The 12,578-nt window shown below is 67.7% G+C and overlaps 2 protein-coding genes across 2 annotated transcripts; one reads left to right on the top strand and one right to left on the bottom strand.

Moving 5' to 3' along the window:
* Positions 1 to 3,389: 3,389 nt before the first annotated feature.
* On the bottom strand, positions 3,390 to 5,297 carry CANT1 (calcium activated nucleotidase 1). The gene is made up of 3 exons (XM_009952048.2): positions 4,663 to 5,297; positions 4,232 to 4,435; positions 3,390 to 3,799 (listed from the first exon to the last, which is right to left on the bottom strand). Exons 1-3 carry the CDS (start codon positions 5,279 to 5,281, stop codon positions 3,429 to 3,431), a joined length of 1,194 nt encoding a protein of 397 aa, XP_009950350.2. The 5' UTR covers positions 5,282 to 5,297; the 3' UTR covers positions 3,390 to 3,428.
* Positions 5,298 to 11,234: 5,937 nt separating this feature from the next.
* Positions 11,235 to 12,578, top strand: C1QTNF1 (C1q and TNF related 1). The gene is made up of 3 exons (XM_086473584.1): positions 11,235 to 11,377; positions 11,497 to 11,639; positions 12,028 to 12,578. The coding sequence occupies exons 1-3, from the start codon at positions 11,235 to 11,237 to the stop codon at positions 12,576 to 12,578; spliced, it is 837 nt and encodes a 278-aa protein (XP_086329710.1).

The following is a 12,578-nucleotide window of genomic DNA, read 5'->3' as shown; positions in this document are numbered from 1 at the left end:
TGCTGAGCACAGCTGAGCCAGGTGCTGTGGGCACGCGTTGGTGGGGACAGCCAGCGCTGCGGCCACAAAACCTGCCCCGAAGTGTCCTGAGCCAGCCCTTTGCCACAGAGCTACTGCCACCCTGCTGCCCTGCCACAGCCGCTCACGTCTGAGGCGGTGTCAGAGCTGCTTGTGCTCTGGAATGAGAAGAAGCAGCGGAAATGTGGGCGGACGAACTGGGTCCGAGCCCTGCTTGAGCCTGGGGGAGGTGGCTGCACGCACAGTGCTGGGATGCGGGATGAAACCTGGAGATGGGGCTCCAGGTCCCCAACTCTGCTGCGAGGCACATGGCTTGTGAACACCTTGGCAGCAGTCACCGAAGTCCTGCTGGCCTGGCTGCCCGAGGCGCCGGGCGCTGCCGCACGCCCCGCTGCTGCCGGGCACTTGCGCTGCTCCGAGGGCACCGCGGGCTGAGAGTCTGGGGGCCCAGGGGCGCTGCAGCCCGATCCTGTTTGTGCCGAGGCAGGGGCTGATGGCCCTGCTGCCCACATTGCTCCGCTGCCCGGGGCCCCGGCTGCCTACCCTGCCTGCACCGGGAGGGGTGGGATGGGGTTCAGCCAGATCGCCAGGAAAAAGGCCAGCATGCGCAGGCAGGGCAGCCGGTGGGATGGCCTGGGGGCGCAGGGGGACGCGGTAGAGGCAGGCCCCGCTCCCCAGCAGGATGCAGAGCTCCCAGCCTGGCTGAGCCTCGGGGACAAGACGGGCCCATGCAATAGGGACAGCCAGCGGGACGGCCCTGGGGCCAAGGCAGGTGCTGCGGAGCCACCGGCCCCAGGCCAGGAGGGCAAGCAAGGCCAGGAGAGGCTGTGCCAAACGAAGTGCAGGTGAAGGCAGAGTGGCCAATGCAGCCCGTGGCCAGCTGGCACCCAGCGTGGGCTGGGGATGCACCCTGGGTGCCCCGGACTGGGCACTGCACGGTCCTGGAGGCCACGTGCACAGGCCGAGGCCAGCTCTGCCCGCAGGGCCGGGGCCTGGCTGGTGCCCGACCTGCCCCACAGAGACCAGTGGCTGCTCGCAGCCCGGCACTGGCATGAGTCATTGTCCGGGCTGAACGAAAACACGTGTCTTTGCTCATCCACGCTCCTTGCTCAGCATGTGGAGGTGCTGGACACTGTAAACAGGGGCAGGGGGGGCAGCCTGGCTGGGCTCTCGGGAGGGTCCCCATCCCCCCCAGCACTGCGCTCTGGGTGCCCTCCCACCCAACTACAGCTCAGCCGCCACATCGACAGGCCCCTCTGTCCCCCGAGCACGGCCAGTCCCCACGGCAGGGCAGTGTCGGGGCAGGCGAGGGCAGCACGGGGGGGTCCAAGGACCCCCCTGAACCGCAGTAGCCGGTCCCAGCTCTCTGAAGCCCGGCCTGCTGGCAGAGCTGCCCGAGAGGCCGGGGTGGTAACCGGGACCCCCGGCCACAGGGAGACACCCTGACAGCCCAAACGCATGTTGGTGTCGGCCGGGGGCTTGTGCCGCTTCTCACGCTGCACCTCTGCCCACTCCCACCCGTGCTGGGTCACCCCGACAGCAGCTCCGCCAGCAGCGTCCCCACTGGCACCCGGGGCTCCCGCAAGGTCACCCCGACATCGCATTGGACCCGTCCCCAGGGAACCCTGGACCACAGCCCAGCTCTGGGGTGGAGAGAGGTCCTGCTCCTGCAGGCAGGGTTGGGGAGGGTCGTGGCACTGCTGTCACCCTGTCCCCCTACCCTGTGCCTGCAGCTCTCCCCTGCCAAACCGGGGAGGCACCGTGGCGCCCAACACGGACTTCAGCCCCTCACTGCGCTGCCCTGCGAACCAGGGCAGGGGCTCAGCTGAGCTGGGGAAGCGCAGGCCAGGCTAGGAGCTGCAGCCCTTGTGTCAGCGGGGTGGGAAGGAAGCCCCGGGGACCTACAGATGCCCACGTTTCGCACTTTTGGCTTCCGAGACACATGTAAGTTCCTCCTGGGGGGCCGCAGGCTGCTGCCGCGATTTCACAACACCACTGGCGAGCTTGGGAAGGGCTCCCTGGCCAGCAAAGCCCAGGGCTGCTGCGAATGCTTCCCAGCTGCTGCTGGCCCGGGGAAGCCAAGCTGGTGTTTCTAGCTCTCCCTCCCGCGCCGAGCACGGCAGCCCCTGGAGCAGGCACGGCTGCACCGCCTGCCAGCTCCTGCCAGCTCCCAGCTCTTCCTGGAGCTGATGGCTCTGGGTCCAGAGGCACCTCTGGGGCCTGAGCCGTGCACAGCCAGGGCTGGGAGAAAACACCCGGCCAGCAAACCACGTACCTCCTTGGGGTGCGGGCTGGGAAGGGCGCGGGGCTGGGTGCAGGGATGTGCCCAGTTACACCTGGACGCGGCCGTTGGCCCCGTCAGTCGCTTGGGGCCACACTCGCTTCTCCCAGCACCACGGGCAGAGCTGCTGGGCCAGTACAGTAGCGCCAGGAGTGGCCCTGGCCGCCAGTATTTGAGGCTGCTAAAAGCCCCTTCCCCAGTGCGACCGGCAGCGCAGACACTGCTACGTCCCCCTCAGTGACAGGGGCCAGGAAACAGCGCCCAGGGCTGCCTGTCACACCGGCCGTCACCTCACGCAGCTTACAGGAAAAGGGAAGGAAAAGCAGCTTCTGGGGAAAAAGCCTGATGAAATCCCCCACACCTACATCGTAGACGGCCTGCCCTGGTGATGACACCCTGCCGTGGCCCTGTCCCCCTGAGTCACCCCGACCCCGGGAGCGTCAGGATGGGGTGGGATCCGGCCAGTTGTGCCCTCAAGGGTGCTCCTCCCCATAGGGATGCTTGTCCCCACATCTCCGGTACATTCCCAGTCGGGTGCTGGGGACATGGATCAGAGGTTCTCCTGCAGGGTGGCCCCAGGACAGGCTGCAAGTACAGCTGGGCTCCAGGGTTCGGGTCAGACCCACCTCCCCAGGTACCGGGATGGGCCTGGTGCTCCACTGGACACTCCCTCCTCCACCCGGGGAGCACCGCAGCATGGTGGGGCACAAGGCAGAGCCAAGGCTCAGGCTCCTCCTCAGCGGCAAACCCACAGCCTGGTTGTCACCACCGGCTCACCGCAGAGGGTTTCTGTGGCAATGAGGGGCTGGGCGCTAATGGCTGCGGTGCGGGGCCTGCCCGGGGAACGGGCACACGGGTACTTCACCATCTGCCTCCCGGGCTGGGGCTCGCAGCACCCTGTGGTGGCAGTCCCTTGCCACCAGGTGCCACTGCCGAAACACTCGCACCACGCCTGCTGCAGCGGAGCCAACGCTTTACAAGAGACGCCAAGGCCAACTACAGAGCTGGGAGCGCTGCCCGGCATCCCTTGGCCGAGCCCGGGGCATGCGCCAGGCTAGAGGCACGCTGGCAGGGCCTGCCCCAGCGCCCCTCGGCCCCCCTCGCCCCTCCGGTCCAGTGCAAAAGTCCATTAAATAAACTCAATGCCCTCGTACTTCACGCTCCCGATCCTGGTCTCGGGCAGGAGGAAGCGCCCATCCAGCGTGAAGGCCATGATGTAGCTAGCGATCTTGCCATTGTCCTCTTCCGACTTCAGCGCGACGATGATCTGGTCGTCCGTGTCCGGGATGAACTTGAAAGAGGAGAAGCCATGGGTGGGGACCACCTCGCCCACGCGCCCCACCGTCACGTCCCCGAAGTCCTGGGTGGAGCTCAGCAGCAGGTTGGTGCCCCGCCGCTCGTCCGCCTTCTCGTTGTACCGCTCGTGGCTGGCACGGCGCGGCAGGAAGAACCAGCGCTGCAGGGTGTCGCTCCAGGAGGCCGACTCGTGGATCAGGTAACCTGCGGCAGGGAGCAGTGTCTGAGAGCACGGGGCAAACCGGGCACCTGCTCCGAAAGGCACCACAGCCAGTGAGGTCGCAGCCCCAAGCAGGCAACCACTGCGAACGTTTCCACTTCCTCCTGCCCCACTGCCTGTGCAGCAGCTCCCCCCATCCCTCCCAGAGCCGGGCAGGGGCACCCCAGCACGGTCTCCTCTGTCCAGGGGCCTGGCTGCCAGGCACAGCGCTGGCTGAACCACCCTCCAGCCGCTCGTGGCACAGACAGGGGAGGCAACTGGCCAGGGCAGGCTCCAGCCTCTCCGCCAGGGGAGGTCTCTGGCCTCCAGCACCCTTTAAATCTCACACCAGTCCCAGTATCTATGGGGAGAGCTCAGCCCCAGAGCCCGCCAAAGGAGTGGGACACAGGGTGAGAGGAGGGAGCCTCGCTCCGTACCTGGGGGTCGGATCCCCGCCGCAGCCCTCAGCACGTTGTAGTTCGCCACCCAGTTCTCATGGCCCACGTCACCCTTGTAGCCGATGACCTTCACCCACTCAGGGTTCTCGTTCACCACCTCCCCCGTCGTCGTGGTCCACTCCTTGCCCAGTCCCCCCACGTACAGGTGCTCGTCCTTCACCGCCAGCCACTCTGCCTTGAAGCCTGCAGAGAAGAGAAGGGCGTGAGCTGGGGCTCAGCCAGCACACAGACTGGGCCCTGCTCCCCCGAACGCCACACCACACGGCTTGGCGTCGGGCACAGCCTCCCCTCACGCAGCCAGGAACTGCCTCTGTCCTGGCCAGGTTTACAGGGGCACCCTACCCTGGCAAGCAGCGAAGAGCCAAGGGCTTCACTGCTCTGCATCTACAGGGTAGGACAGGGGAACTCACCTTTCCCCACCGTGCCATCCCCGTCCGGGAGGATCACCCAGGGCACCACCTTGTTGCCCTCGATCTGGTACACCACTCCCGTCCGGTCGTCCACGGCATACAGCTTCCCGTTGAAGACGACCAGCTCTGAGAGCTCCATGCCCCTGCCCTTCTCAGCCAGGTGGGACTGCAGGATGCTCTCGTCTGTGTCCCACTCCACTGTCACGCTGTCCCCGCTGTCCGACAGCACCAGGTAGCCCTTCTTCAGGTAACTGAACCAGGTGTGCTCCTCAGAGCCCCGGGACTGCGTGTCCAGGTCCGCGATGACTCCGATGCGGTAGCGCACGCCCTCGGGGTTTCTCTGGGGTGGGGACAGCGGGTAGGTGTCATTGTAGCGGTCCCCTGCCTGCAGGCTGAGCTGCCAGTTGTGAGGATTGGGCAGGACAGGCCGGGCCGGGGAGGATCGGTGCAGGCAGAAAAGCAGCAGCACAAACCCCACGCAAGCCGACGACAGCACGATGGCCTTCCAGCGCAGTCGGAAGCGGGGGTCAGCACCCTTGGTCATGGACGCAAGGACGGGCAGGCCACCCACGCTGATCCGGAGGGGGCTCATAGACTCATGGCAGGGCGGGACGGGCATCAGAGTGGGGGCGAGGAGAACCTGATGGGAAGGGGAGAGGAAGCAGGTCAGATCGCTGGAGAGCCTGGCGCCACACCGAGCTCGGGGAAGGGAGGCAGGGCACAGCCACGAGGGAGAAGCGAGGGGCCCCTTCCCTTCTCCTGCAGCAGGAGAAGTTGCTGCCGCTTTGCACAGGGAAGAGCCATCACGCCGAGGAGCCCGCTTTGCCGCTGGAGCCAGTCTCAGCTCCTTTTCACCCCCGCTCTGCACTCCCCGATGAGAAGGAGCCCCAGCAGGCACACACGACCCGCTCAGCACCTCCACCTGCCCCAGGGTCTGCAGCAGCCCAGGCAGGGAGCTGAGGCACCCTGGCCTGGGGCAAGCCCCTGCAACCTGCGCTGGGGTGTCCTGCTGAGCAGCGTCCTTGCACACCCCCAGGAGGAAGGAGGACACCCCCCAGCAGCGAGGGTGACCCTTGCTGCCTCCAGAGTGTCCAGCCAGCCTGGCCCAGCTCCCACAGCCCCCAGGAACTGGTCCCACTGGTGAGCATGTCCCCAGGCCCCATGGGGACACTGGGAGCCACGTGGCAGCTCCGCCCGAGCAGGATGCCAACACCTGAGCAGGAAGCGCAGCGCCCAGGTCCAAGGGACAAACACCCCGACCTCCCCAGCGCTGAAGTCTCAGCAGCCCCCGTCACCCCCGCCAGGCCTGCCCCCGGGACTGGAAGCTGCCCCAGCATCACCAGCTCTCACCCCGTGCCGTGCAGCACCAGGCAAGGACCCCCAGCCCAGGGCAGGGGGGTTGCCAGCTGCCGGCCCAGGGCGGTCCCCAAAGGGTCTGTCCTCAGCCGCGGTGGGGCCTCGGACCCGGCGCTGGGCACGGGCGGTGCTCCCCGCCGGCGGCCGGGCCGCGGGGCTCTCAATGCGCCTTTCAGCAGCCCGAGGGGCGAACAGAGGCTGCATTGAGTGTGGGGGGCCGAGCCCTGGGCCGGCGGGTGTGCTCCCGGCCGCGGCTGGGACACGGGGGAGCCCAGGAGGGACGACGGCTGCTCGTCCTGGGGACCCGCTGCAGCGGGGGACAGACCCCCGTGGGGAGGCATCCCCCTCCGTCCTGCCGGGACCCCAGAGTATTGCCCTCGGCAGGGCCCCGGGGACCCTGCTCGGTGCACTGCTCCCCGCCACGGCTATAGGGACCCCGGCACCTGCCCTGAGCGCGGCAGCGGGACCTCCGCCCCCCCCCGGGCACGGGCCCAGTGACACCCCGAGCATGATCACGGGCCCCCCCCGACCGTGGTCATGGCCCCCCGGGCACGGAACACGGGGCCCCCCCAGCTCCACCGGGCGCACCCTTGGGGACCCCCGAGCCCCTTCCCCGAGCGGGCTGCCGGGAAGGCATCGCACCGCTCGGCCTGAGCGGGGCCTTAAAGGCCTCCGCGCCCCCGGGACCCTCCGCTCCGGGGCACAGCCTCGGGGACCCCGATGCTCCCACCCGAGCAAGGTGCTCGGTGTCCGCGGTACTCCCGCCCCGGCGGGGACCCCCATGCTGCAGGCCCAGCCCGGCCCGGCCCGGCCTTAGGCCCCGCGGCGCCACCCGGGCCCCCCGCCCCGCCGCCCCGGTGTCCCCGCTCACCGCGGCGCCGCCCGAACGCAGCCGCCCGCCTCCCCGCGCAGCCGCCGCCACCGCCGCCGCCGCCTACAGCTCCCGGCGGGTCCTGCGCGCCGCCACGGCGGCCGACAGCGGCCAAACCCCGGCGGCCGCAGAGAGAACTACAGGTCCCAGCAGCCCCCGCGCCTACAGATAGCAAACTGCTCCTCCTGCCGCGCCGCGGGGGCTGCTGGGAGCTGTAGTCCGTCCCGCGGCCTGCTCCCACCCCGAACCGGGCCGGGCCCGGTGGGAAGGGCCCCGGCCAGCCCCGACCCCCTCCTTTCCCGCTCCATCCCGCCGCACACGGGTGGTTGGAGCCCAGCGACGAGGGGGCCGCAGCGCGGGGGCCGAGCTGGCCCTGCGGGGTGGTCTCCTGCGGCTCTGCCCCTGATGGGCCCATTCTGGTTGCCCAGCGGGCACGACCCCGGTGCAGCCCCCGGTGCCGGCTGGCCACAGCCCGCAGCTCCTTCTGCCACGCCAGCGCTGGCCCGGACACTCCCTGTGTGTGTATGTGCGTGTGTGTGTGTCCCACCGACACTTGGGGTGCGGGGAGCAGGGACGGATCCTGCCCAGCGCTGCGGGATGCTGTGCATGCCTGGCTGCCAGCGGCCACCCCACAAGGCCGGTCCCGGTCCCGGCTGGGCAGGCTCCGGTGCCCCCAGGGCTGGGGAACGGCCAGCAGCTGTCCCGGCGTGGGGCAGGGTCCTGCCCGCAGCGCAGCTGCACCCGCCGGGGTCCCAGCCCCCCTGTGCCGACTCCAGCGAAGCCCCTGGCATGCGCCGACCCCATTCCCTGACCTCGGGCTAGCGCCGGCCGTGGCTACGGGCCCGGTGCTGGCAGGCGCTGGGAGCACACATGGTTAACGGCGGCCGCCCGCGCCGCTGGGCTCACATCTGGCAGTGGGAGGGCTGCGTGCCTCGTCCCGCTCCTCTGCTGCTGCCTTGGCTTTCTAGAAAGTGCATTTCCGCCCGGGCCGGAGGAGAGGAGGCTCCTGGAGCCGGAGGCCCCGATCCGCTGTGGGCAGGCTCTGCCCCGTGCCCGGGGGTCTGGCCCCGGGGGGATGCTCTAGGGAAGGAAAAGCAGCGCCAGGAGGGAGCAGCCCTGCCCCAGAGGTAGGTGGGGGGGTGGGTTTGGGAGGCCCCCGCGGGCCTGGGGACCAGCGCCCCAGAGCTGCACCTCGTCGGCGCCCGCCTGCGGGTGCAATGGGCCCTGCGGCGTTGGCACAGACTCACCCAGGAGGCAGCTTGGCCTCGCTGGGCACATGGGTGCCCTGGGGCACGTTCAGTGAGGGGGACAAGTGTCCCCCCACCCCAGTCTGGCCAGTCAAGTGAGGATCATGCCCTGCCTGTGTTGGGAGCGGCAGGGACCACAGGGCTGAGCCCCACCGTTCTCTTGAGGGTACAGCCCAGCCCGGGAGGACAAGACGCTGGGAGAGGGCTCCTGCTGGAGCCTGCAGCCCAGGCTCGACCCTGCACCGATCCACCGCGGCTCCCCCAGCCCTGCCTCAGCTGTGTGCCCAAAAAGCTGGTCCCCACAAGTGCCTCAAACCCCAGGCTGGGTCACCCTCAGGCTTGTCTGTGGGGGCCAGGGTGTCTGCTGGGGTCCCCAGCTGGTGCTGCGGGAGCTTGGAGGGCTGTGACCACCTTGCTGGTCCTTCACCACAGCTGCAGCTCCCACCCTGCTGCCCACCGGGTCTGTGCCCCTCTGAGGGTGCAAACAGCTCTGCAACAAAAGGCTGGGGGGGGGGGGGGGAGCCATCCCACCAGCACGACCCCGGAGGCATCCCAGCTCAGTCTGCTGCTCCGGGAGGGCTGTATCCACCGCCCTGAGCAGGGAGGGTGAGGCAGACTTGCGGGTCCTGCTGCCTCCACACCAACCCGCTGCTCTGAGCCCCCTCATCCCTCCCTCAGTTTGCTCTTGTTTCATCCTGGTGTTTATTGCCACCTGCAACCTATTTCGGGATGTTGTGATTTGCAGTCCCAAGGCTTTAGCAGCCACTGAATTAAAATCTCCAAACTGCTCCTGGAGAGCATCCAACCCTGCCAGGATAACCAGCATCCCTTCAGCAGGACTGTATATGCCCCTGCAGACAGGGGCACCTCCCGCCTGGGGAGCCTGCAGGGTGCGGGGAGAGACGCACGTTCGGGGACCCAGTGAGCCCTGCACGCTGCTGGCAGGTGCACCGCGCCGCTGACGGTGCTGTGCATGCACAGCATGCTCGCCCCCATTCCCAGCCCTGCGCCAGCCCGGGAAGCACGTTTGCCTTTCTTGGTGGGAATTTCCTGGTGAAGGATTTCTCCTCCTTGTGGAGCAGTTGCCTGCGAAGCTGCGTTTTCCCCAGGGTTGAGCCTGCTGCAGGTCCCAGGGGAATGTCTGGTTTGATGGCCCCAGAGCTGAGGCAAAGTCATAGACTTCCCAAAACCCCAGCGGGCTGCATGCCATGCTTACTGAAACGTGGCTGGCACAGCCGGAGGCCAAGCAGGATGAAGTGAGCCAGGGCCAAGGCTCCCCTGGATAATATCTGCTCACAAGCCCCTTGCTGGCCTCCTCCATGCTTCTATCTGTAGATCTGCTCCTCCCCTGCCCGCGGAGCTGAGCACAGGCAGGCGCCAGGCCAGGGCGCAGGCAGGGAGGATGCGGTGCCAGGCTGCCCGCGCGTGGTGCCCACAGCCCTGCCTCTGCCCACAGCCGGCAGCACCAGTGGGACGGGGGCAGAGATAACGAGGAGGAAGGGGGACAGAGGCGGGGGGGGACACACAGGCACCCCAGGAAACGTGTGAGAGGACAGGACAGGCCCTTTGCAGAGGGTGCGAGCGGCGGGAAAGCACTTTGAAGCCTTTCCCTATCCCTCTGCCCTTTGCAGCCCCAGCGAAGGTGACTCACCCGCCAGGCATCCAGTCTGGCCTCGAACACCCTTCGCACCCGCCGCCGGAGCACGCCCACCCGGTCCTCACTGCCCCACATGCTCTGGGGACAATGGTGACAGCCTGCCCAGAGGCTGGCCCAGCCTGGCGCTCAGAGACCAAAACAACAGGATTCTGCCCCAATGTCTTTCCCCATGGTGCTGTGTGGGGGCCCTTTGCTACTCGGGGATCCCAGCAGAGCCCATGGAGCACGGACAGACGGTGCAGGGGGAGGCAAGAAGGGCAAAGGCCGTACCCCTTTGGGAGGCAAATGGCCCAGACAGGAGCCTGGCGAGCAGCCTTCCCCATCCCAGCGCAGCTGCGGCACAGCAGGGTGCGGGACCAGGCAGCCCATGGCTGCAGCCCTGTGCCCATCCGGCACCACCTCGGACCCTGCTGCCGCAGGATGCCGGGCAGCGCCGCATGCGTGTTTGACCATGGCTGCCTTGGCGTCTCCAGGGCTGTGGGGTGAGGTGCCGCGTGCCCGGCCCCACACCTTGAGCAGATACGGCTGTGATAAGGCAGGGAAGGGCAGCGGAGCTCCTGGGTTGGGCCGTGGTGCCACTGGCTACTGCAAATATTAGCTCTGGCCCCACACAGGGTGTGAGCACCCAGGAAGGTTTCTCCCCTTGGTGGCCAGCTCCCAGCCGGGGCTGCCAGCCCCCATCCATGTCTCCAGAGACGTGGGTCTTGTCTCCTTGCAAACCCTCAGACCGAGGGCCCCGGCGCAGGGCCCAAGGGCTGGCAACTCCTGGGACACGGGAGCCCCCTTCAGCCTGTGCCGCAGTCATCCTCGTATGCTGGGGGGCAGGAGGAGGGATGCAGGCACCCTCCCGAGGCAGGGCTGGTTCCCGACATTTGCCCCATAGCATCTGGAGCTGCCTGTAGTTTTTTCAGGTGCTGACACCCCAAGTTGACGCTCTCGGGCGTCCATCTGAAGCCAGGCTGAGCAGAGGCAGCTGCCCTTGGTGCAGGGCTCGGGCAGTCAGAGGCTGCCGCTCTGCTGCACCCTTGGCTCCCCAGGTAATTCTCTCTTCCATGTGTGCCAGGGCTCTGGGGGCTGCAGTGCCCCAGCCCCTGGGTTGTTGGTGAGTCCAGAGCCCCTGTGCTGCCCCAAAGTGGGGGTCTCCCCAGGCACTCTGGAGCATCACTGAGGCACACGGCCCAGCTAAAAGCAGCTATTTAGGGACAGCTGGTCCCTGCAGCTGCAAGAGACTCACGTGCCCACTCTGCGGGCTCTGCTGGCCAAGGGCTGCTGCAAGAGCAGCCTTTTGGGGCTGCGTGGGGCACTGGGTCCTGTCCTGAGGATGGCACAGGGCACGGCCAGGCTGGCACAGCACAGCAGGGTATCTCTGCAGCTCCTGGCTCTGCCGGGCCTTGCTGTCCCCCTCAGCCACCGCTGGCACCTCACAGGGCACTGCTGCACCATGGAAGGGCTTTGGGCGCTCGGTGTCCTGCTGCTTTCCTGCCTGCTGCCACCCTCCCCTGCGGGGAGCCAGACCAGCCCCAGCCCTGACCAACGTTTGCAGATGGACCCTGAGGAGGCACCATCCCACCACCACGCTGCCAGGTGAGGGGATCCCAGGGCCAGGGCGTTTCGCAGTGGGGGCCGGGGCAGCCCTGGCTCTGCAAAGGGCCTCGGCCCTCACCTGTAGCTCCCTGTTGCACTTTGCTTTCTGCCCTCCCCAGGGCCATGTGGGAGCAGAAGGCCGGCGGTGCCCAGGAGGGGCTGCCCCCACGGCCCCGCTGCGTCCGCTGCTGTGAGCCGCCCGACCAGCGCTTCTACCCCCGGTACCAGCCCCTGCCCCAGATCAACATGACCATCCTGAAAGGTGAGGGCTGGCGCGACCCTGCGCTGTGGCACTGCCTGCGGCCAAACCAGCAGCCCGGGCACCCCATGCCACTGGGCACCATCAGCCCACCTGGTCTGCCAGCTTCGCCCCAGGGCCAGCGCAGAGCTGGGCTCCCAGTCTTGCACAAACCAGGAGCCAGAAGCTGGAGCCTGTGGTCCAGGGTGCTGCACAGGCAGAGGGGCAGGGGGCAGGAGATGCTGCGGGGGCAGCTTTGGAGGCAGCACCAGCACCCAGGGAGCGGGCAGGGGCTGGGGGGGTGGCCCTGCTGTCTCCATCCCTTCCTGTCAGGCAAAGGGGCTTCCAGGGCATGGGGTTTAGAGATGGCACCTGCCTCTGACAGCACAACCGTCGCTCCTGCTTTGCCCAGGTGAGAAGGGAGACCGCGGCGAGCGAGGCGTGCAGGGCAAGTTCGGCAAGACAGGGGTGGCCGGCAGCAGGGGCCATGCGGGCCCCAAGGGACAGAAGGGCAGCGTGGGTGCCCCGGGGGAGCGCTGCAAGAGTCACTACGCTGCCTTCTCTGTGGGCCGCAAGAAACCCCTGCACAGCAATGACTACTACCAGACCCTCATCTTCGACACAGAGTTTGTCAACCTCTACGACCACTTCAACATGTTCACGGGCAAGTTTTACTGCTACGTCCCCGGGATCTACTACTTCAGCCTCAACGTGCACACCTGGAACCAGAAGGAGACGTACCTGCACATCATGCGCAATGGGGCGGAGGTGGTGATCCTCTACGCCCAGGTGAGCGACCGCAGCATCATGCAGAGCCAAAGCGTCATGCTGGAGCTGCGGGACCAGGACGAGGTCTGGGTGCGGCTCTACAAGGGCGAGCGCGAGAACGCTGTCTTCAGCGACGAGTACGACACTTACATCACCTTCAGCGGCCACCTCATCAAGTACAGCGGGGACCCCTGA

This window comes from Leptosomus discolor, chromosome 15 (assembly GCF_034619465.1).
Source record: "Leptosomus discolor isolate bLepDis1 chromosome 15, bLepDis1.hap2, whole genome shotgun sequence".
NCBI lineage: Eukaryota > Metazoa > Chordata > Aves > Leptosomiformes > Leptosomidae > Leptosomus > Leptosomus discolor.
The sequence above is the reverse complement of the archived record's forward strand: the minus strand, read 5'-3'. Positions and strand labels throughout refer to the sequence as shown.